Below are 24,126 nucleotides of genomic sequence, written 5' to 3' on the forward strand. Positions count from 1 at the left end.
CGTTCACTCAGGTTTGTCGACGGTGGAGTGGCTGGCTGCCTTATGTCCCAGGGTGCCCTCATGTCTGTGTTAGCTTCTGGCTCTCCCTTTCAGTTATGCTGTCATAGCTAGTCTTGCCGGAGTCCCTGCTTGCACTCTGCATGCAAAGTACATCGTGCTTAACCATTAGAGGACAAAAGCTCACCTAACAATCTCTTCCTTTCTCTCCATCTCTCTCTCTCCCTCACTCTCTGTCGAGCTACACATGCTACTTCTGAGATGCCAATGATGCCAGTGATCCTGACCCCTTCTGCTCCTCCTCGCTGCCTGACCCATCCTGATGCCCTACTTCTGGTTGGAGTTCTCATCGGTTGAGTTCGCTCGCTGCTGCTGGGGGTGGCCCCATATGGACTGCCTGAAGAACTGTTTGGATTGCTGGGGATGGTGCCACCTGGGGGCTGTGGAGATGGCTTGGGGATCACATATGGGGAGCTGTACTGTAATGGCTTGGGACTGCGATTGCTGTAGTGGCTTTGGGGCTGCAGTTGCCACGAGCAGCTTCGTACTCAGGACTCCATCAGTGGACAGTGGATAGATTTTAACCAGCCGGACCTCTTGCAAATACTGCGATGAATTTATTGGTTGCACAATTGCACTATTTGTCCATATAGTACACAATAGAAGGGATTTATTTATAATTGCACTATCCGTTGCACCCAGATGAGGATGGGTTCCCTTTTGAGCCTGGTTCCTCTCAAGGTTTCTTCCTCATATCATCTCGGGGAGTTTTTCCTTGCCACCGTCGCCACTGGCTTGCTCATTAGGGATAAATTCACAGTGATAAATTTAAATATTTACAATATATTTTTGTGAATCCATTTATTTCTGTAAAGCTGCTTTGTGACAATGTCCATTGTTAAAAGCGCTATACAAATAAAATTGAATTGAATTGAATTGAATATGTGATCAGGAAGTGATTTGACTCTGAAAGCCTTAAGAAAGAGTTAACCTTAAAATCAGATGTAAAATCTGTTAAGTGAACTTTGAGCTGAGAGTAATGAGGTCAAATAAAGCATTCAATTTTCACTCCTACTTGCAATCAAATTAATTTAATTTTTTTTTTTTTATCTGAAAAAAAACATTCATTATATGAAAACATTAACATTCAATTTAATTTTTTTACACTAAAGAAATTATATATTTTTATAATATTTAAAAATATATATTTATTATAATATATTACATATTCATATTACATATGAGAATGATTTTGGACTATCTATCTATCTATCTATCTATCTATCTATCTATTTTAAATACATGTAAAAAACAATTTTGTATCATTATGAAAAAATATTTTTATATCAAATTTTTAATTCTTTACATTTCAATTTTATATTACATTTTATTATATTATAATTTATTCTCATTTAGACTAGTTAAAGAACTCATGATAAATATTTATTTATTTTTTATTTATTCCACCAATCACACTTCTGTGCATTTGAACTTTATTTCTTAACCATATTTAAAACATTCAATCAAATCTTATTTGCTGATTTATATAGTCATACTACAACCTACCATCTTTGCACAACAACTGTGTATTAATTTCACCTTACTTTTCATATATTTTAGTCACTCTAATGAAAAAAAAAAACGATTTAATGAAAAATTCATACAAATTCGGTGATGATGGTTGGATTTTCTTTGAATTTGTGCTAATGAAGTCATAAGAAAAGATAATAAACCCACTAAAACCCACCCTAAACTCTAAACCCCAAACCCCTAAACTCTAACTTTAACTGTAGTTAATATTTTAGAGTGTGCAAATTAGCAATTACCTTATATTATTATTACCTTATATTATTATTATTATTATTATTATTATTATTATTACTATTATTATTTCTATTATTATTTGCTCATACAAAAAGTTCCATTTTAAGATCAGGAAGTAAAATGTACCATTTTGTATGTGTGTGTGCACAGTGAATGTTCCACGCATTTAATCACAGCCGACCTCAGACTGATCTCTGACAGATATGAGGAGCAGCTTTAGCATGCTAACACTCCTTTTTATCCCCTTATTTATTTCTCCCGTCCTCTTTTATCAGTGCTAATATTTCTTCCTGGTTAAAGTGACCCTTCCGTCCCCCTTCGCTGAGCATCAGTCCCAATCTAAATACTAAATATTGATTGATACGTTATCAGTGGCTAGCAGGTGGTCCGTGGCCTATTGATCCGCCCAATGATTTATGATCATATTTAAGAAAAATCATTTCGTGTGATTATACGAGGTAATGGGCTTTTAGTAAGGGCTGTAATTCTTTTTTTTTGTGTGTATCAGCTTTTGGATGGAGTGATTCCTCACACCGCTGGGAGTGACTGCAGATGTGCTGCATGGCATGGCATTGTGGATGAGAAGCTAGTGTGCTAAAAGCTAAAAAGTGTCTCCAAAATCTCCTAAGGGAGTTGTTTATTTCTTACAAACAAGATCCAGAAATCTTGGCTTGAAACAATAGTCAAAACTCTTAGCTAGTTAGCTATGATGTACCTGTTTAATGCTAATTAGCAGCTAGCACACTATAATAACATATAATTACACTTCACATAAATCATAACAGGGACAAATGTTTCAGATAACATAACTTCTTTGACTAGCAAGATAATTATGCTTAGCAAACATCAAATAGACATACAATTAGCATTATTAACACACACAGTTTTGCCAGAACATAAATCTACTCACAGACACTAAACTGTGAACTGTTTCAGCATAATGTGGTTATTTTTTTTAACATTTGTAAAACAACATCTATTTTCTGTGTTCATCTGCTGGATGCTTTTTGCTGACAAAATGGCTGACGTTCTACTAATAGCGCTAATTGAACTGTACTGAATTGTAGTGAGCATTTTTGTTCCATGAAAAAATGGATGAGTAGTTGAGTTCATAAAAATAAGATCCAAAAATCATAAAAGAGCATGTGGTTTGAGACTATCGTTATAAAATAGTCAGTATTTCGCGCCACTGTAGTTAGCTGTGATGTACCTGTTTAATGCTAATTACATGATTCAAAGCTAGCACATTATTTGTAGTTGATTAGTGATTAACATGTAAAATAACATACAGGTACTCTTCATATAAATCATAACAGGTTTCAGAGAATGTAGTTAGCTAATTATAAAGATAGTTCTAGCTAATTATGCTTAGCAAAAAAAAAATAGATGTACAATTTTACAAATTTAACATACATGAAATTATACTTGAATATAAATTACTCGTAAACACTCAAGTAAGATTTGACAAATGCATTGATGCTAATCTAATGTTTCAGATCATGCAGATATCTTTATAGTAACATAACAACTATTTATCATAGCTTAAACAGATACAGGCTTGCAGGAGTTGGATGCTTCACAAAATGGCTGACATTCTACTGACAACACTGACTGGACATGAATTGTACTGAATTGTAGCAAAACATCTGTTCCATGAGAAAAAAATGGGTATGAGAAGTTGATTTGTAACAAATAAGATGTGACAATGGCTAAAAAATTAACATTAAGTTAGTTAGCTATGATGTGCTTGTTTATAGCCAATTACTTGATTAGCACACACTAGCACACTAGCACATTTATATCTGATGAGTGATTAGCATGCACGATAACATAAAACTACGCTTCACATAAATCATAAATTCACTCAGGTAAGTTCCAGACAACGGGACAAATCTTTCAGATGACGTTGCTTGCTAATTATCAGATTAACTAGCAAGGAATGTATGGGATACTTGTAGCGCCTGTGTGTAGGATGTGTAATAATACAGACAAATCTGTCTGAAAAAATCTGTAAGGTACACGGATACTAAGCCGATTTTTCAGATAATGTTGCAATATTTAATTTTTTAACATTACAGCAATTACTCATACTGAAAACAGCGAAAACAGATGCTTGCAGTGTGTTATGAGTAAACACACATCCCTCGAGACACTCGAAAATACTTGAATCAAGTCTTGTGAGAGCAAATTCTCTTCATTCCTGTGTTGGACGCTTCACAAAATGGCTGACGTTCTAACACTTACTAACTCTAACTGGACATGAATTGTAGCAACAGATGGCCAGGAATAGTGGATTTCCAACAAATAAGATCCACAAATCATAAAAGCGCATGTAGTTTGAGACAATCACTAAATAATAGTCAACATTTGAGCCACTCTGGTTAGCTATGATGTTCCAGTTTAATGCTAATTACCTGCTTAGCAACTAGCACATTATTTATATCTGGTTAGTGATTAGCATACATAATAACAAAACTATGTTTCAGATAAAGCATCAATTCACTCTGATAAAGTCCTGAACAGACACAAATGTTATTTCAGATAATGTCGCTAGCTAATTATCAGATATTTAGCACCTCTAAATTAAAAAAAAAATCAGTATGGATGCTAATCTGATGTTTCAGATAATGTGGCTATATTTACAATTTTTTTTCTAGCAAAAACACATGTATGTCTGCAGTGTATTATGGGTAAACCCCCAAGACTACACATTAAAAAACACTCAAACGTACTTGAATCATGTCTTGTTAGAGCAAATTCTCTGCATTTTTTCTTTGGATGCTTCACAAAATGGCTGACGTTCTACTAACAACTCTAACTGGACGTGAATTGTACTGAATTGTAGCGTGAGATCTGTGCTTGAAAAAAAAAAAAAACGGCTACTCAGATTGCTGCTTTAATCACAACAAAGATTAAGCGACGCTATGAGAGCAATTATTAGCAAACGTCTTGGCCTCATCAAATCAATAAGTTGATGTGTAATCAGGGCCTGGAGAGCTGAGAATGCTGGGACGCGTTCCCAGAGACAACATCCTGGCAATCAGAAGCTACCGGGCTGCAATTACCTCTCAGCAAAAGAGGTGCTTTACCTCGAATGCCCTGGCACTGGGCCAGAATTACACTCTCTCACACACACACACACACACACACACACACACACTCAGCACCACATGACCTCACATGACATACCTGATTAAACAGCTGTTAGGTCTCTTCACATTTCCGTAAGTTTCTACAAAGAGGACGAGCAAAGTTATTATTTATACCTCAGTGCTGCTGAATTCTCATTTCTCGGTAGTAAGCTGCCTTTTTAGTCTTAGTACCTTAAAGTGAGGTGGGAAAAAAAAAGATGATCTAAGTGATAACTTGTTTCGTGGACGTTCCACAGTATTACTCATAACTATAAATGGATAAAAAGTACAATGTTTTGTTCTATAATAAAACAAATGCAAATGCTGGCAAATTGCTGTGGTACAAGATTAAAAAAACATTGCAGGACGTGTAGTAATTGGAAAATAATCAAGGACGGGATGGTGTGATGCCGCCCAACACTAAGCAGACTTACAGTTTCCACTCCAAAGTTGATTATTTTCCAGTAAATGAACATCCAGAAGTGTTTCATTCTTCTCATACCACAGTGATTTCTTCTTTTTTTCCATTTCTTCATTTAAATTGATTTTTAAAATTCCGTTATTTGATATAATATGACCAGCATGACGTGGCATCCAGCATGTATAAACACTGAAATGCTTTTGATATTTAAAAGATGTTGTGTGCACAAATATTTATTAGCTATATCTCATTTCATTCTTTCTTTTCATTTTTCTTATATTTTGCATTCATTTTCTGAAAAAATATGTACCATACGTGCGCCTTTCTCAAATTATAAATCTATCAATCAATCACAGGTAAGTAAGCAAATTATTATTATTATTATTATTATATGTGAATATTATTGTTCTGCAGTGGTTGTAAGGCAAGCAGTTGAATGCAAAGCGCACACCCACCCACACACCCACACACACACACATTCATGAATTCAACAAGTCGAGGAACGTGAAAGCTCCTTATGCAAAACATCTTTCGCCAAAACCTGCCGCTCAGTTTTATCATTTTAATAAGCCTTCTGATTCATACACACCACCTCGCTTTAATTATCCAAAGCTCATTATCATGTAAATTCTTTTTTTCCCCATTCTTTTTTTTGATGGAGAGCTGTATCTCATCCACTGCTTTTTCTTTTTTAAATTGGTTTTGTTTTCAATACGCTTTTTTTTTGGCACAGACATAAACTCAGACACATTCAAATAGATATTTGCAAAAATTTCCATATTAAAACCTCCAGTTTTTGAGCAGCGCAGGGGTTTTGTGGGAAGTGTGAAGAGTCTGAAAGCTGGATTTTTTTCCTTTTGTGTAGAACAATTTAAAATTAAAGATAAAAAAAAGATAATATGAAATGCTTAGAAATTTTTCAACGTTTCACGACAGATTGGCTTTAATACCAAAAAGAGCATAAAATCAGAAATGTTATAATGTTATATATTACAATTATTCTCTGCCTCAAAATGGCACACACACACACACACACACACACACACAGACACACACACAATTCTTTGGAATATCTGGAAATTTAACAAACCTCTTGCGTTTTATATCTTCTTGTGCACATTAAAGCCATATTTCTTTATTTGTATACAGCTGAGTGCCTTCTCTGAGTGCCCTCTTGCCCTTTGAATGAAAAAGTACAAAATTATATCTCTGATTTTCAGGTTATCTACAAAAACTAGAGTTGCATTAAGTTAAAAATGAAATGTCGGTGTTTCCTGTAAATGAAATGTCGATATTTCCCGTAAATGAAATGTTTCCTGTAACAAGACTGTAACAATGTTTCCTGTAACAAGACATCAGTCATGTCATTCTTCAGACACGATTTGGAGAAGTCAGTGTATGACCTCTGGATATACATAGTTATTATATATACAGCTGCTGAGCAACCGGATGCACTTATAAGGTCAAGGAGGTATGCAAGTGTGCAAAGAAATTTTATTTATAGAGAATATTGCTATCATATATATATATATATATATATATATATATATATATATATATATATATATATATATATATATATATATATATATATGTATATATATGAAAGGCCTTTTTGGCTTTTCCTTCTGTAGAAACACTTAAAAGGTTCTGTATATAGACCTACGACAAACATTTTAAGTAGAACTCCTTCACAAAGTTAGAATCAGTATCCAGAAAAAGGAACTCCTTGTCTAAGAGTGCACATAAATAGCAATGATGTTCAGCTTGCTTCCGTGAAAAACATGAAGCAGTTGTTGAGCGGACTTCGTGAGGAGGCTTCGCATGCCATGTATTGCACACGGCACGAACAAGCTTGTGATTGGTCATTACAAACGAGGTATACCCAAGACAATTCATTCCAAGTATCACATAAATATCACCATTATGCAAAATCCTCAACTCTTGATTTATTTACGATAATCATGTACCAACTTTTTTCTTTGTAAACATGGAACAAAATTAGCATTTCCAGTAAATTCACAGGCTTCTTCCTATAGCCGTGGAAATTGTCATAAAATTTAAATAATGCTGTGGCGTAACATAAAAGTGTTCAGACTATTGCTAGGAGATCTTGAGTTCGATTCCTGATGATTCTACATGCAATCATGGCTGAGCAAAGCTTGGTGGTACAGATGGCATTACTCTCTCTGCTGTCAATCACAGCAACACTAGCCAATCATGGTTGTCTGTGAGCTCACGTATGTGGAAGAGGGCAGATAGCACTTTCCTCCTAGTACTTTGCATTTCCCTGTGACGCAGCATGAGCAGTTTGAAAAGATTCACATGGTAGATATTGTGTCGGATGGGAGAGCCGGCTGGCTGGTGGGAGGGAAATGACAAAAACAAATTGGGGAGAAAATAGGGAAAATGATCCCTAAAAAATGATTAGTGCCATGTGCAGGACTGGAGGACATGTACATGGCAGTGAACACAAAACCACAGAGAGTTATAATATTGCAAACGTGGTTTCATTTTTACACAACCCTCGCACACTATCTGATTTCATACTGAAGAGGCTCTTTTTGAATCTGATTCTTCTCAAGGTTCCTCTCAAGGTTTCTTCCTCAGGTCATTGCCACGGTTGTCTCTGGCTTGTTCATTAGGGATCGAAGTCTGCTTCTATAAAGCTACGTTAAGACGATGTTTTTTGTTTAAAGCGCTATACAAATCAAATTGAGCGATTGTGGACAGAATCTCCATGAAGAAATTGGTCATGATGGACACCATTCTCCTGTCCAGCACCACTACCATTTTCAATCCAATGACAACTTTATTCAGCTGCACACGTCACAAAACACAATCATCCGACTCTGCTATATGAGCGCCTCGAAACTGGCTCAGTCGTCTTATGTCCTGCCCTGAGCTCACCGCTGAAGATAAGATCAGAGCTCCTGTGTCACATCTACAGCATATACAGTGTCACAGCTTGAGGAGCTCAACATACGTCTCAGGGAATTTCAATGAGCTTAAGTAGTGTCCACTGCGAGCGCTGTGTTTCTGCTCTCTGTTCTTAGAAAGAGGCATTATGTTTGCTCCAATCCGTGATCGAACGCACGGCAAACCTGAGCTGAAGCAGTGATCTCAGACATGTGACTTCTGCCTATGCACACCAGACTGCCTTCATTTCATGTGTATGTGTGTGTGTGTGTGTGTGTGTGTGTGTGTGTGAATGAGACAGTAGGCCTGATGTGGACAGGCTGCACCCATGCCAAGGACTGAACTGGGTAATTTGTATTCTTTTTTTAGCTAGTTATGCAACACGCTGATCCCTGTGGAGCTGCACTGCATCTTCCAAGCTCCAAGGCCGAGTGCTTTGCTTTTGTTTTGGTTTGTTTTTTCTTTTTTTCTTTTCGTAATGTATGCAACTTTTTGGAAATTGATTTAAAAACACAGCTCCTGAATTATAAACCCCACAGTTCTTCATTACACTACTGTTACAATTCAGTGGTTTAATTTATAAATTATGTAATATTGACAGGATAGGAATGGTTGCCAGGTCCTGCAGAATTGGTCTTTGTGTCCTGGGTTGGGAGTTTTGCTGGTTTGTAAACCAAATAGATAAGCTGGGATGTTTTTTCTGTATGTAAAAAGTAATTGTGGGTTGTGGTTGTGATTATAATACAATAAATGATTACATTAATTGGCTATTGTAAATATAATAGATACATACATATATATATATAATAATATAATAATATAGATATTATATCTTATATATATATATATATATATATATATATATATATATATATATAAGATATAATATCTATATTATTTGGAATCCTATCATCATATCACCCTTTACTACGTCATACCTGAAGAGTGCGTGTGAAATTGGATGTCTGAATGAGATTAAAAGGTGATGGCAGGACAGTGAGTCAGAGTCACTGAGGCAGCGTGAGTGTTTCTGCATGTCCTCCTCTGAACTTCCAAGAAGCATTAAGAACATTAAGCCGAAGCGGATCAGCTATGTTTACGTCCATCACTCGGTTACCACACGATGAATTATAATGGACAGGTCCGATTTTTCACGTCATAACTGTCACTAGTGTACATGCTCTCTTTAAGTCAGTTCTCTGAAGACCTTGTTAGAGAACATGGCCATAATCTTTACTTGATTTAAATCATAATACAGGTGCATAAGAGAGTATGAGAGTATGAGAGCATGAGACTCGCCATATGCTGGTTGGTCCTGTCCTCATTTTACCGAGCAGGTGATGGAAGTGTGTGTTCGAGTGCAAGGACATAGTTTGGTTTCAGGTATCAGGCTTGGGTTTGGAATTTTTGAAGTTGAGTCCTATCAACTCACCACCACCTTCATGTCATGAATTTGTAATCACGTTCTGCATGGCAACAGCTAATTTTACCCTAAACTCCAGCTAACATTAGCTAATACAACATGTATTATGTGATGTTAGCACTGTTGCACTGTTGAATTCTCGATTCTGATTGGTCTGAAGGTGATTTATTTCCTATAATCGCAGCTCTGACAGTAATGTCGGCTATAATTCAAATCCCAGGTCAATATTAAGTGATATATATGTTTATATTCTGTGAGTTTCTGAAAGATTTTTTATTCTGGAGTTTGATGACTGAATCACAGTCCATGACAATAAATTGGTCATTATATCTAGATTTTTAACACCAGTTAGAATTGTATAAATCACGTAATGTAGCTCAGGCATGACAAAAACACTGTTACTAACCCTATATTCACAGTAGCATGGGACAACGCAGTAAGTTGTCATTCATTTTCTACGTGTGTGTGCGACACGGAGCTGCAATTTTAAGCAAATGTGGAAAACAACAAAATGACTGCCCAACAGATGACATTTGAAATTTCCCAATTCTATGCAAATTAGCTATGAAACTGTAGAACAACAAATGATTGACTTGAATGATTCCTCGGACCAATCCTTTAGTGCAAGTGGTCTGGCATTTCTTCAGTTCCCCACTCGATTAATTCCCATTTCCTGTATGACGCAAAACAGTAACACAAAAACTTATAACTGTGGTTTCAATTTACGTAGCTTGTACAGTTAGCTAACTTTGCTAATCTGTCACCAAAGCTAGTACCAAGGCTAGCACATAACACATAAAATCAAACAACCAATATTTACCATTTTTAATCAGTGTTTAACTTTAGAAGATATATATACCTACTAACACTTGTAATTGGAACTAAACAGATAGGCCACGCCCATAAGTGATAGTCCACGCCCACAAGTGACAACAGTAGTGGTCGCTACATGCCCACAAGAGACAAACTACAAGCCACACTAATGACTTGTCTCTTGTTAGTGTGAATTAGGTTCATGCACACTTTATCACTTTGCCACTCGTCCAATTATTTTCTCCGTCATGACCTTTAACGCACGTTTGACACGTTTTTTACAGAGAGTGTTGAGCTTCACGTATGCAAATTCTAATTAAACCCGAGCTGCTAATTACATTACAGTAAGAGATTCAATTCTTCTCAGTTACGTCCGAATCATTTTGCTCACCTCACGCCATCTCACACAGCGCTCGTCATTCACCTCCATCTGAATTGAATGAAATGTCACATTAGTGATGATGAACGTAATCGCATGTTTACTGTAACGTCAGGGCGATTTCTCATAACGGTTTGGATGCGAGTGTGTGTGCTGAAGTCACGAGTCTATAAAATGAAGCTGTGTTCATTACAAGGAAGAGCAAACACTCTTCAGTGATAAACACACGCAGCTGCCACTTAGCCCGGTCCCGGATACAAGCCTTATTATTTATGCATGTTGTTCTCCATTACAAACTTGGCAACAGGTGTGTGTGTGTGTGTGTGTGTGTTTGAAGACATGCATGCAAGTACAGTAAGGGTGTTTATTCTGTGTGTGTGTGTGTGTGTGTGTTTGTGATATCTCTCTACACTTTTATCAGACTGCTGGTTGAAGGCTGCACCAAAGCACACTGTGTGTGTGTGTGTGTGTGTGTGTGTGTGTGTGCGTACATGTGTGCGTGCATGCATGCTCACGAGCACTGAATGTGTCTGAATGTCCAATCTTGTGTGTGTGTGTGTGTGTGTGTGTGTGCATGCTCATGAGCACTGAATGTGTGTGCTGTTTTATTCTGGTCAAATCGTGTGTGTGTGTGTGTGTGTGTGTGTTTGTGTTCATAAGCACTGTAAGTGATTCAGTGAGTGTGCAATGGTGAGCACTGAACATGTGTGATTTTCTATTCTCATCAAATATTGTGAGTTGTGTCTTGTTGTGTCTTGTGTATGTGTGTTTGTGAGCACTGAACATGTGTAGTGGTTTATTCTTGTCAAATATTGTGTGTGTGTGTGTGTGTGTGTGTGTGAGTAATGAATGTGTGTGGTGTGTTATTCTCGTCCAATATTGTGTGTGTGTGTGTGTGTGTGTGTGTATGCATGTGTGTGCATTTGTATGTGTGGAGATGTGTGTTTATGTGTGTGTAATCTCCCCCTGCTTTACACTCTGGCTTTTATCAGACTGCTGGTGGCAAGCTGCAGCAAAGCATGCTGTGCTGTGTGTGTATGTGTGTGTGTGTGTGTGTGTGTAGCATTAGCCTAATGATCTTCTAACACTAATGAAAACATGTATAAGGAATAGAAATACACACACTCTGAATGTCTGCTCTTAAAAACACGTGAAACGTGCAAAAAAACATGCAGCAGAATTTTTAAACCGACATTTTAGCAGTTGAAAAAAGAATTGTTTTGTTTATATTTTTTTAATTATTGTGCTGTGATGCAAATAAGCCACCATGTCTCGAAAGAGCGGGAACAAATGTCTGTGCACACACACACTCACACATACTCACACACACACACACACACTTCACTCGAAACACTGTCTGCATCCGGTCTGAGTGTGTGTGTGTCTGTGTGTATATGCATGTGCATGTGTGTTTGTGTTTCAGTGAGTAGAATATGTAGGAACTCACTGTTTTATGCGTCACTGGAGCTGATCTGTTCATTGATGTAGCCTAAAAAGGATAAAAAATTTTAAAAAAATTATTGCAGTCACGGACATTAGAAACTGAAATCAAATCCATGATGATTATAAATTATGGCACCTTGTACTTAATTAAAAACAAATTAAAATGAGTGGTCATTATGGAGGACCTCATTTTCTATTTACACTTGTGTTTAAGCTGAAGTATTAGACTCATATCTCAGCGAGACAATCCAGCACTCATCATGCCCTGTGCAGGTCGTAGGGAGTAGGGAGTATGGCACCATTTAGGACACAGCCTTTTCATATAATTTCATTACAAAAAAAACAACAACAACAACAACAACAAAAAAAAAAAAACAGGCTACAATGTTAAGTATATACAACAATTAGTGTACTAATTCGTACACTTTTTAGTACACTAGTATGCGGATTGGGACGTGACCCCCTTTGTAGCGCCCTCCTTTTTAGCAAGCGAGCTCAGTACGTTGTGAGGCAGTGGGCTAATTGTTAATTTGCTAAGGATAAAGGGGAGGAGAGAGAGAGAGAGACAGAGAGAGAGAGACTGAATATCCATGGCACGTTTTCTGCTTGCATCCGGTTCCTATTTATTTATTTATTTATTTATTTATGTGTCCTGAAATGGTGTGTACTTATAAAGGAATGACAAGATTTTCCTTTATAAAAAATCATATTCATTCCTTATTTGTATAAAAACCTGTTAATTCTGTGTTATATTTTTACATCAATCTGTGTGTTTACAGGTCCGTGATGAAACAATTCTGACGTCACTAATCGCCTTAGTGTTTTAGCAAAAAGGTTTTGAATGTCATAATAATTTACAGATTAATTAAAGAATAGAAAAACATTCCGATCTATTTTTAATCCCAAAAATGACCATTTTTTTTATAATCATATGTACATATAATGAAGCATTTTGGGAATATTTAGGGGTAAATGGGTTCATCCATTTAAAGGTGAATTAAGTGTAAATAATGACGTCACATCCGACCGTACAAGAAGACTAAAAAAAAGAGGATCTTAATGTCAGAACAGCAATAACCGGGAAATGATTTTATTTTCAGTGAAAATTTCAAGCTTCTCAAGTCGCCATTTTTCCGCGTGGTTTAAGTGTCGGCTAAATGTTTGGATTAAAGGCCACTTCTCCATCAGTCTGCTGTCCTCTTCTCCTCCTCTCATCATCAGGAACATATAGATGAGAGAGGAGATTAGAGAGAGAGAGAGAGAGAGAGAGAGAGAGAGAGAAGCTCCTCATTCCGACCTGCTTTTGTGATGATATTGATGATGACGATGACCAAATGGACAGCTTGATTTTTTTTTTCTTTCTTTTTTTTGGCTCTCGAGCTCGTTATAAAGAATCAATATTATATCAAGGGGTAAGTTTCCTTGATAAAGGACTTTAGCCACTCCAGCTATTCATCATAAGCCTGTAGCAAGCAGATAGGTCAAAAGAAATTATATTGCACTAAAGAGAGAGCCTCCTTATCTCTCTATAGCAGAGAGGTGGAGGGACAAGGCGATCGATACACGAGCTGGGGTATCTACTGCTTGCAATTATCAATAGCTGATTTTTTTTCTTTCTTTCTTTTTTTTTGTCTTCCTGGGGCTGCATCTATTAATACCAGATGATAATAATGGACATAAACTTCTAGAAGGGGATGATGGAGGTGGAGGTGGAGGATGAATGGGAGAAAAGTTTGCACACGCAGTGACCTTGCTGTCAAGGAAAAGCTGTCACTTTTTTTTTTTTTTTTTTTTTTTTGCACATCGCAGACGAAAAAAAAAAAGCCAGAGAGCAAAAGGACACAGTGATTCCTGCACGCACGCGCCGCGCGATCCCACTTTCTTTCCAGAAGAATAACGTGCATGTGTGTGTGCGTGCGTGCATGTGTGTGTGTGTGTGTGTGTGCGTGTGTGTGTGAGATGCAACATCTGCACTTGATGTTTTCTTCTTTCCTTTTAACGGCACAACAGCAGCACCGTTTAGTCCCGTGATTTATTTATACAAGACTGAATTACAATAAATGATCATAAAGAAAAGAAGAAGAAGAAAAAAAAGTGTTTTGTGTGTGTGTGTGTGTGTGTGTGTGTGTGAAAATGCAGGCTTTTTTTTTGGATATTTAGATATTTAGATATGCAATTAAAAAAAAGTCGCATCTACATACAAGGAATTAAATAAATGCGCATTTTTAAACATTATATTTAATTATAAGTAAATATACATTAGCAAAATGTATCTATCTATCTATCTATCTATCTATATATATATATATATATATATAAATATATATATATATATATATATATGAAATGTTAGATTTCGTGTCGTAAAAAATCCGACCATTAAATTTTCAATTCTATTTTTAATTTTTTAATTTTTTTTTATTTTTAAATTTTTTTTAATTTGATCATTTTGATCATCAGACCGAATGAAAATTCTCTTCTACAAGAATGCAAAAGCTTGTGCTCTGTTCGTGTGCTGATAATGTCAAATTCAAGACCCCCCCCCCTCCCTCCCTCCCTCCCTCCCTCCCTCAGCAGGTCAACATTTAAACGCAAATGAACTTCTTTTTTTTTTTCCTCTTAAAAAGAGGGAGACATTTCCTCTGGCTACAGTCCACACTGCGCCCATGTCTGATTCCTCAATGGCACCAGAAAGAAGGGAAGTTAACCTACAGCCTGCAGTGCCATTTTAATGCACATGTACACTGAACATAGGGCTGTATAAAACTCACTGGGCTACATGGACACACTTTTGGCCTGAGGATGATGCCCTGAATGTACTTATTGTTTAACAGCATGAGATCTGATTAACGCGCAGTTATGATCTATGCGTAATTCAGGAATCTTTCATACAACAAGAGAGTGTGTGTTTATAATATTTTGGAATAAATGAATAAAAAATATTTCTTCATTTTCAGTAGTCAAGTGCGCAACCCTTAATCCATCTTTAATCCTTAATCCAAAAAAAAAAAAAAAAAAAAAAGGTGAAAACGCGCGCGCCTGTTTTGGTGGCCGGCGCTTTTATTTATTTAACGCTCCGCGCGCACAAAAACGGTGCGAGGGGAAAAAAGAAAACGGCGCGGTAGGCTACATCCTAGCGGTCGCTAAGCGCAATGGGCTGAACTTAAAGCCCTGCGGGGTGGGGAGGGGAGGAGGGGGGTTTAAACTCCCTCTCCCGCGCCACGCAGCCTCCACACGCGGAACTACGGGGCGCAAGCGGCGACGGCAAGCAGCCCTGCTACACGCGCTCGCGCAAGTTTTCCTCGCTGCTGCGCCCGGACACGCGGAAACGAGCCAAACAGTCGAATGTTCGCCCGACTTTTTTTTTCTTATCTACTGGCGGAAAAAAAAAAACAGACTGGAAGCGAAAGACATTAAAAGAAGCTTTGAGCTGAGCGCGTTACCGGGAGCGAGGACGCGCATCAGGACTGAGCGCTGCTTCAGCTTCTAAACTTTCATCCTTTTGGTTGTTGTTGTTGTTTATTTTTATTTATTTATTTTTTCTGCTATTAAACTTTAAGACTTCATAAGCGCGCGTTCTGCAAACTTTTTACGCACGTTTCTTTCTTTCTTTTTCTTTCCATCAGCGGCCATCTGTCTTGTTTATCCAGCCACTCTGACCCGCGACAAAGCAGTCAAGCTTCCAAAGCAAGCGTTTTTCACTTGATTTGATTTTAATCAGCACTTGGGAATAACTTTTTGGACAGAGCATGAAGAGGACGCTGCAGAGTCTATAGACAGTAAGACGCGAGCTGTTAGACGGAGCGGAGGACGGCAGAGGAAGCAGCGGGGACACTGAAGGTACTGGAAGCACACTTTCAAGCCACTGCATGGTGTTAAAAGTTGTCCTCAACATGGACGCGCGAAGTTAACAGCTGTCGGGGGAGCACGCGGCGCAAACGCGCGGCGCAAACGCGTGACGCATGCACGGTATGCAAGCAAATAAACAAAGAAAGCGACGAATTCCCGGCACTCGCGTGGCAAAAAAGGGAAAAGAAGCTGCTGACCTTCCTGTGCTGAAGACCCCCCCGAGTGCTGGGCGTTAATACGGGATTTGGAGCTCTGCGCGAAGAGGAGGAGGAGGATAGAGAGCACACACACACACACACACACATAGAGAGAGAGAGAGAGAGAGAGAGAGAGATAGTTCGAGGGCGAAGCGGCTAATTGCCGAGTCCGTCCCTCATTTCCATATCCGGCTGGAGCTCGGCCAATCCCCCCGCGCGCAGCGCCGTTAATCGCGATGCATTATTCACTATCATAATTATATACCGGACTTTCGCGCGCGAAGCTGCAACCTCGCCTAATTTTCCGTCATTTTTTCCCACCTGACTGTTTTGCTGAACGGGTTTTTTTTTTTTTTTTTTTTTTGGTTATTGTTATTGCTATCTCTTTCCCTGCACCGGTCGTCCGCCGCCGATGCGCGTGCAAAAAGCGGGGCCGGGTGGCAGCGCATCATCTTCATCATCACCATCATCTTCATCATGTCCCGACGGAAACAGGCCAAGCCGCAGCATCTCAAATCGGACGAGGAGACTTCAGCGCTCGGGCTGGAATCGGAAAACGGTGAGTGGTTTATTCCCAGCTCAAAGCATGATGCAGAAGTGCAACTTTATAACTTCATATCAGTGAAAAAAAAAGAAAAAAGCGTGCACATTGACTTCCTTTCTGCTGCAAAGAAATGCAAAGAAATGAGGAAAGAGTTGGAGAGTTTTGTGCACATCACACAAACACAAACACAAACACAAATGCACAAAAAAAAAGTTAAATGAAGATGATGTGCAATTCTTTATATTTTGCTCTTGCATTTCTTTAGGGAGATTGTGTAGCTATGTGAAGCTATATTTATGTTTTTATAACATAAATATAAACTCTTTATAAAAAAGTTTCATTTGTAGACTTTTGAGAAAGGAAATGATGCTTCTCTGAAAGATCCATGAAATATTCATCAGCACAGTAATGCATTAAACGCTCACGAGTTTGAAATTTGTTCTGCATTGCTGAAATAAAAAATGTACAAAGTTTTAAAAATCTGGCACATTATTCTTTATGAAAAATATCAGCTGCTGGTTGAAGATTGCGGCTCCATAGAGTCACCTGAATTTTACAGTTTTATACTTTGCTTTGTGTAGCACAAGTATTTCTCCACCTTCTCCCAAATTTACCTGATATAAAATTAAAATATTAAATAATGCAGGCTATTAAATAAGAACTTTTGCATTCCTACTTCAGTCCATCTGCTGTGCTGAAACCTCATGTTACACTGCAGTGCTACACTTTTCCCAACTTTAATTAAATATATTGTTCTGGACAAGATAAATCTTTTTTTCTCCCCCAAATTCCTTTTTTGTTCTGTGGAAAAAAAGAAAGCACAGATTCAGAAAGAGAGGCAAAGAGAGCCAAGTTCTTGCACACTGAGCCCTTGTTTGCACCCAGATGTCCATTGTGCTGGTGTGTAAAGAAGCCTATTGCATATTCCCAGCTAGATTAAGTGCAGAGCTATGTTTTTTTTTTTTTTTTTTTTGTCATTGAAATGGTTTTTGTTTACTTCACATGACACTTTCACACTTCAGCTGTTACACACCGGACTTGTCCATTTCCGTTGGATTCGTCCTGTGTGAAAATCATGTGTGTAGATACTGTTTGGAATACTGTTTTATATATATATATATATATATATATATATATGAAGTTATATAATTATAGATATTGCATGATTATTGGTGTAATCACTTTTATTCTATCCATCATAATTGTAATAATAATGACAGAGAACCAGAAATATACAAGTAATGATATTTAAACTAATTCTGAATTGTCCTTCAGCAGAAAATTGGTGTAGCCACGTTTTACGTCATTTTAAAATAAGATAGTACACTGCATATATATATATATATATATATATATATATATATATATATATATATATATATATATATATATATATATATATTTACCAGATATAAATATATATAACCAGATTTATTTATTATTATTTATAATTAATAATTAATAATATTAACATACAGATATTGAAAGAAATATTCTGAGCAGAGGAATTTCCATTTCTAGATTTCTGTTTGTAGATGGCAGGAAGGTCTTTGCGCTCTTTAAAACGCTCGTCATTTAATCCGTCCCAGCCTCTCTCTCTCTCTCTCTCTCTCTCTCTCTCTCTCTCTCTCTCTCTCTCTCTCTGGCATCGTTTTCCATTATTTTTCTCCCACTAGAATTTTCCATTTTATGAAAGGATATGAAAAGAAGAAAATGTATGCTGTAGATGATCAGAAAGCAAAACGTAGGTTAGTGGGTTATTAGATCTCGTGTCATTTATGTCACTATTTACTGAATGAAGCCAAGTTGAAGAGATTAAAATGATCCTTAATACCTTTAACACACACACACACACACATGCACACACACACACACACACACACACACTGTGGCTGGTGTACAGGGACCTGGATTTTTCACTCCTGTATCTGTGCAATTAAAAGCACAAGAGAGTGTTTGATGCAGCGAAGTCATGCTCCTGGACTTGTTCAAACACAAACATCAGAAAGTCGAGAATTAAAACAAGTTCTTAATTTACATAGCTTTAAACCGTGGAGGTCTTCTAAGCCCTTTTTGTGGTGTCTGAGAGCTTTTCAAAGCCGGACTGACGGTTCTCAGGTCGCATCTCGCTCGCTTGAAGTGCTGCAGTGGGCGACGCTCGGCTGCTCGTGCTCTTATTGATCACCAGAAAGTCAAAGACTCTTTGTCTCACTGGACACAGCATCACAAGCGTTATAATATAGATTTTATTCTGATTTTCATAAACTCACATTTTTTACAAGTCACTGGATATAACATTGCAAGTCCTACAGTGTAAATGTACACTAATTCTACATTACATCTAAATTATAAAAAAATACTATAATACTGTAGTGAGTACATAGCATTGAAAGACTGTGAATTTATTCTGATTCTGATTCTGAGAACTTTCAGTATTTTAATAAACTCATATTCATTATTTCACAGGACATCCTATAATGTCCATTTATACTGATCCTGTACTGACTATTCTAAATATTATTAACTACTGGTTCTGATTAGCAATAAAACATTTTTGCTGGACATCACTGCCATGTGATTTACATTTATACTGGACATAGCGTCCTTTAAAAACATACGTTCATTATGATTCAATGGATTTAACACTACAAGCACTACGATATAAATTTATGCTAATTGTATACTTTGAAAAAACAAGAAAATTTAATTGCATAGCACTAGAAGGCTTATGATATACCTTTTTTCTGATTACTGATTTTGTACTGATTTTATACTGATTTCAGCAGTTTTATCATTGAAGTCACTGGGTGTAACTACTACACAAATTAAAAAAAATACTAGAAAATCTGTTTCATAGTAAGTCTTACATTGTGCATTTATTCTGATTCTGATTCTCATTCGGAGTACTGATTTTCGTAAATGAAAAACAGTTTTCCTGGACCTCAAAGTCATGTGACTTACGTTCATACTGGACACAGCATCCGAAGTCCTATTAAACATGCATTCAGATCATGATTCGATGGATTTAACACTGCAAGCCCTGTGATATAAATCTATACTAACTCTATACTTTAAAAATACTAGACACTGTAATTACAAAGCACTGGAAGCCTTGTGACATACATTAATACTGATTACTGATTTTTCATAAATATAATTTGCATGATTCACTGGCTGTTGAACACTACAAGCCCTACAGTATAGATACATTTATACTAATTCAATACTTAAAGTATAAAAATACCATACTATAAAAAGTCCTATATTGTGCATTTACACTGATTGTGATTCTGAGTACTGATTGTTAGTAAACTCATACATTCTATATTTCACTGGATATTCTAACATAAGCTCTACATTATACACTCATACTAATCTTGATTAGTATTGATAATTAAATACTAATTACTGGTTCTGATTTGCAGAAAATCTGATTCTTTTGCAGGACATTGGAGTCATGTGATTTACATTTCTACTGGACGTGGCACCCGAGATCCTTTAAAACGTACATTCAGATTATGATTCAAAGCATGTAATTCTACAAGCCAGATATAAATTGATACCAATTCTATACTTAAAGTATGGGGAAAATATTAGAAAATCTAGAAAATTACAATCATATCTGTGATACTACGTAAATCCTATCCTGATTCTGACTACTGAGTACTGATTTTAGTATAGTTATGTATTCTCTGACATGCATATTTCCTGGACATTATAGTGTATGTCCTATATTAAACATTATGTCCTATATTAAACAACTGAGTATTACTAATTTTATACTAATTTCACTGGTTCTGATTAGCAGAAATACTCTGCATAAATTAGTATAAATTAGCATTTTTTTACTCGACACAGCGTCCGAAGTCCAGTTAGCCCTGATAAGTCCTAAACATTCAGTAGATATAACGTTGCAAGGTGAAAGGATGAAAGATGATTTACACTCATTCTTTACTTTAAAATACTATAAAATCTGATTACACAGATACATTGGAAGTCCTATATTATGCATTTATTCTGATTCTGAGTACTGAGTACTGATTTTAGTAAACATATCTTAATCTTTAATTCCTGGCTCGTATGACTAATTTCATAATAATTCTTGGCTCCGAGTCGCAAATATCTGTTTCTTTTGCTGGACATCGAATTCCTGTGATTTACATTTAGCGTCAGTAGCACTGTGCTGTAGACTGGCAGCAAAAATGTCTCACACACCCACACACACACACACACACACACACACACACACACACACAGAGCCACATCACTTATGCTCACATATAAAGATAGTGCACTACTTATACACACACTTTGTAATACAGACACATTAAATGCTCTTATATTAAGTATATATAACTCATACATAGCATTTTATATGCAGCTTTTAAGGAGATATTTTAACAGGACAGACGATATTACTGACTGATGTGTGTGTCAGCGCAGGTCTGCGAGGTCACACATATCAGACAGCGTTAAACAGAGCACACACTGTGTCACCTATCGTACTGAAACACTGTACATAACCGCCGATTCATTTTACTCGATCAGTTACTTAATGACGTCGTGTGTTACTGAGTTACGAACAGCGCAGTGTGATTAGATGACGAAACCGAGGCCTAGCTGTCCAGCCATCCACACACACCACTGTTTCAGACTCTAAAACTGATCTTTTCAGATGGTTTTTGTGTTTACTTCTGACTGTAGCTCAGTTTAATCCTCTATCTTATACTTTTTTTCCCTCAAGGAAACTCATTCACAGAATATTTCAGCACCTTTTTTCTTCGGATGTATTTGCTTGTACCTTCGAGTACAAGCAAGTTTTACCTGTCCTCTAAAATCCCAGAAACAACATTTGACCTGTTTTTCATCCTTCTCACCCAGAAGTGTGACGTATTCTGGTGTAGCATGATTAGACGATGAAGCTCAGGCCTTGCTATCTAGATGTCCATAGATTCAGGTGTTAAATATTAGTTTTCTTTCTTTTTTTTTAGTTTAGATGACAATGTTGAGTTTTCCAGAACCTTCTTGTTTGTATTGTTCACTACTTCGCATCATACGCTGCAAGATACAGCATTTGTGAATCATTATTACAATATTAGCATTTACAGTACTGATATCATATAAAAAATATGGAAAAATGTCATATATGTATATATATATATATATATATATATATATATATATATATGTGTGTGTGTGTGCAAAACACATTAAGGTCCATTTCAGCATGCCCTGAAATTGCACAAGTAAACACATATGACATCGTGTAAACATTTGTGATCCCAATCCCCCCCAAAAAACAAAAAACATGACCTGCATGTGAAAAAAGAACAGATTCTTCATGTGATAAAATCACATGTGGAAACTAAAACCACACATGCACTACATGTGAAATATTACAAAAATGAATCAGTGAAAAGAAATCACAAATGGAAACATAAAAACAAATACCCTGCATGTGGCAATAAACGAGTCATGTCAGAAAACGACGTGAAAACACATCAATGAATAAATGAATCATGTGGAAAAAAATCACAAATGGAAAAAAAACCCACACATGCCGTACATGTGAAGCATTAGCACATTCATGAATCATGTGGAAAAATCGGATGTGAAAGTACATGAAGTACTTGTGAAAAATAAATGAATCATGTGAGAAATCACGTGAAAAATAAAATCACATGCGCTACAGGTGAAAATGAATGAATAGTGGGGGAAAAAATGTGTAAATAAATGCACAAATAAAAACACACATGCACTACATGTGAAAATTGTGTGTAGAAAACACATTTCAAGTCTCAGACACTCTGCATAACTTTTCTGGCTGTACTTTAATAAATAGTGACACATCACGGATTCACACGCGGAATATATTACGACTGAATGATATTTTCGTCCACTAGATTTCGTCTTAAATCTAAAATTTAGGCCTGCATGAAATGCTTAAAGACATGCACACAGGTCACGTATTGTAGCGAGACGCCATAGAGAACGAGCGAGTCATTAAAGCAGTGACGCAGTGTGTTGCTGAGGGACGAACTCTCTCTGGTTGCGTGATTAGATGACAAATCTCAGGCCTGGATGTCTGATCATCCACACTCACAGTACACTCAGTGTGTGTTCATTGAGGAGAACTTTGAACTTTGTGATTTTTGTCTACAACTGTACACGTTTATATTTCGTCACCTATTTCCTGCATATTCGATTTCTCAGGCCTGAGACGCCATGTTTGACCCGAGTTAAAAAGAGCACCGAATGTCACCTGGTGTACTGAAACACCATCGATATCATCATCACTCTTATTTTTTGATCATCAGTGACATAACAGTGTAGAGAACCTAAAGCCTAGACCAATCTGATCTTAAATTTGATTATAAAATTTGTTTTTTTAATCAATTTAAAGAGGAATTTGTTGACATTTCAGTCTATTTTGCATATTTGTAACCTTGTCGAAATCAGTGGTTCTCAAAAGGGGGTTTGTGAAGCACAACCAGGGCGTGTGTGATTTTTATTTTCTTACAGTGCTGGAAATCACCAAATCGACCGTTATCAAAGTTTTTATACTTAGTATTACTTCTTATTGTTTTCTTATAGTTATTAGCAAATTTGCTTGATCACTTTGAATTGAATTAGTTTCGTCTGATCCTCAGTAATAATTTCAACTTGAACCTAATTTAAAAAAAAATAAACCTGACAGCACCAATGAGTAGACAAAATATTATTGTACATATTTAAATAATGAGCCTAATATTTGTTGGATTACATTCATGCTGAGAGGATTAATGGATTTATTTTACACTTAAAAGGCTCCCTTGGCTGTAAAAAGTTTGCCCTAAATTAGAAACAATTTATCATACTTGAGCCCTCGATGAATTGTAGTGAATCATAATTTCAGGAATTTCAGGCTGTATATTGAATATTTCACATATTTTGGAGCTTAGTTATAATCCTGTTCCTGTTTCACATCACCCCACGCTCTCCCCTGAGAAGCCACTGACCTTTTTTGTTTGCTTTTGTGGCTTATGTCGTCAACATTGTTGTCAAATGTCGGACCCCTTTTTGTGAAAAGGTGCGAGCTCATGCCGTGCCAGCGACCGATCCGTGGCCCCCCCTCCCCCATCCTGCCCCCCTCCGGTGCCCCCCGAGGGTGGCGCTTTGATAGCATGCGCTGATTTAACCTTTGCCT

The 24,126-nt window shown here is 36.9% G+C and overlaps 1 protein-coding gene and 1 long non-coding RNA gene across 2 annotated transcripts in view; one reads left to right on the forward strand and one right to left on the reverse strand.

Moving 5' to 3' along the window:
- Positions 1-16,502, reverse strand: part of LOC113543292 (uncharacterized) — a 56,926-nt gene extending 40,424 nt beyond the window's left edge. Inside the window, exons 1-2 of the long non-coding RNA XR_003404398.3 lie at positions 16,397-16,502; positions 12,355-12,396 (exon numbers count right to left, since the gene is read on the reverse strand). This is a non-coding gene — a long non-coding RNA (uncharacterized LOC113543292). The remainder of the gene's footprint in view (positions 1-12,354; positions 12,397-16,396) is intronic.
- A 23-nt stretch (positions 16,503-16,525) lies between these two features.
- Positions 16,526-24,126, forward strand: part of sall3a (spalt-like transcription factor 3a) — a 19,734-nt gene continuing 12,133 nt past the window's right edge. Inside the window, exon 1 of the mRNA XM_026941397.3 lies at positions 16,526-16,955. Within this exon, the coding sequence (XP_026797198.1) occupies positions 16,874-16,955 (82 nt within the window). The 5' untranslated portion in view covers positions 16,526-16,873. The remainder of the gene's footprint in view (positions 16,956-24,126) is intronic.

Source organism: Pangasianodon hypophthalmus, chromosome 21 (assembly GCF_027358585.1).
Source record: "Pangasianodon hypophthalmus isolate fPanHyp1 chromosome 21, fPanHyp1.pri, whole genome shotgun sequence".
Lineage (NCBI taxonomy): Eukaryota > Metazoa > Chordata > Actinopteri > Siluriformes > Pangasiidae > Pangasianodon > Pangasianodon hypophthalmus.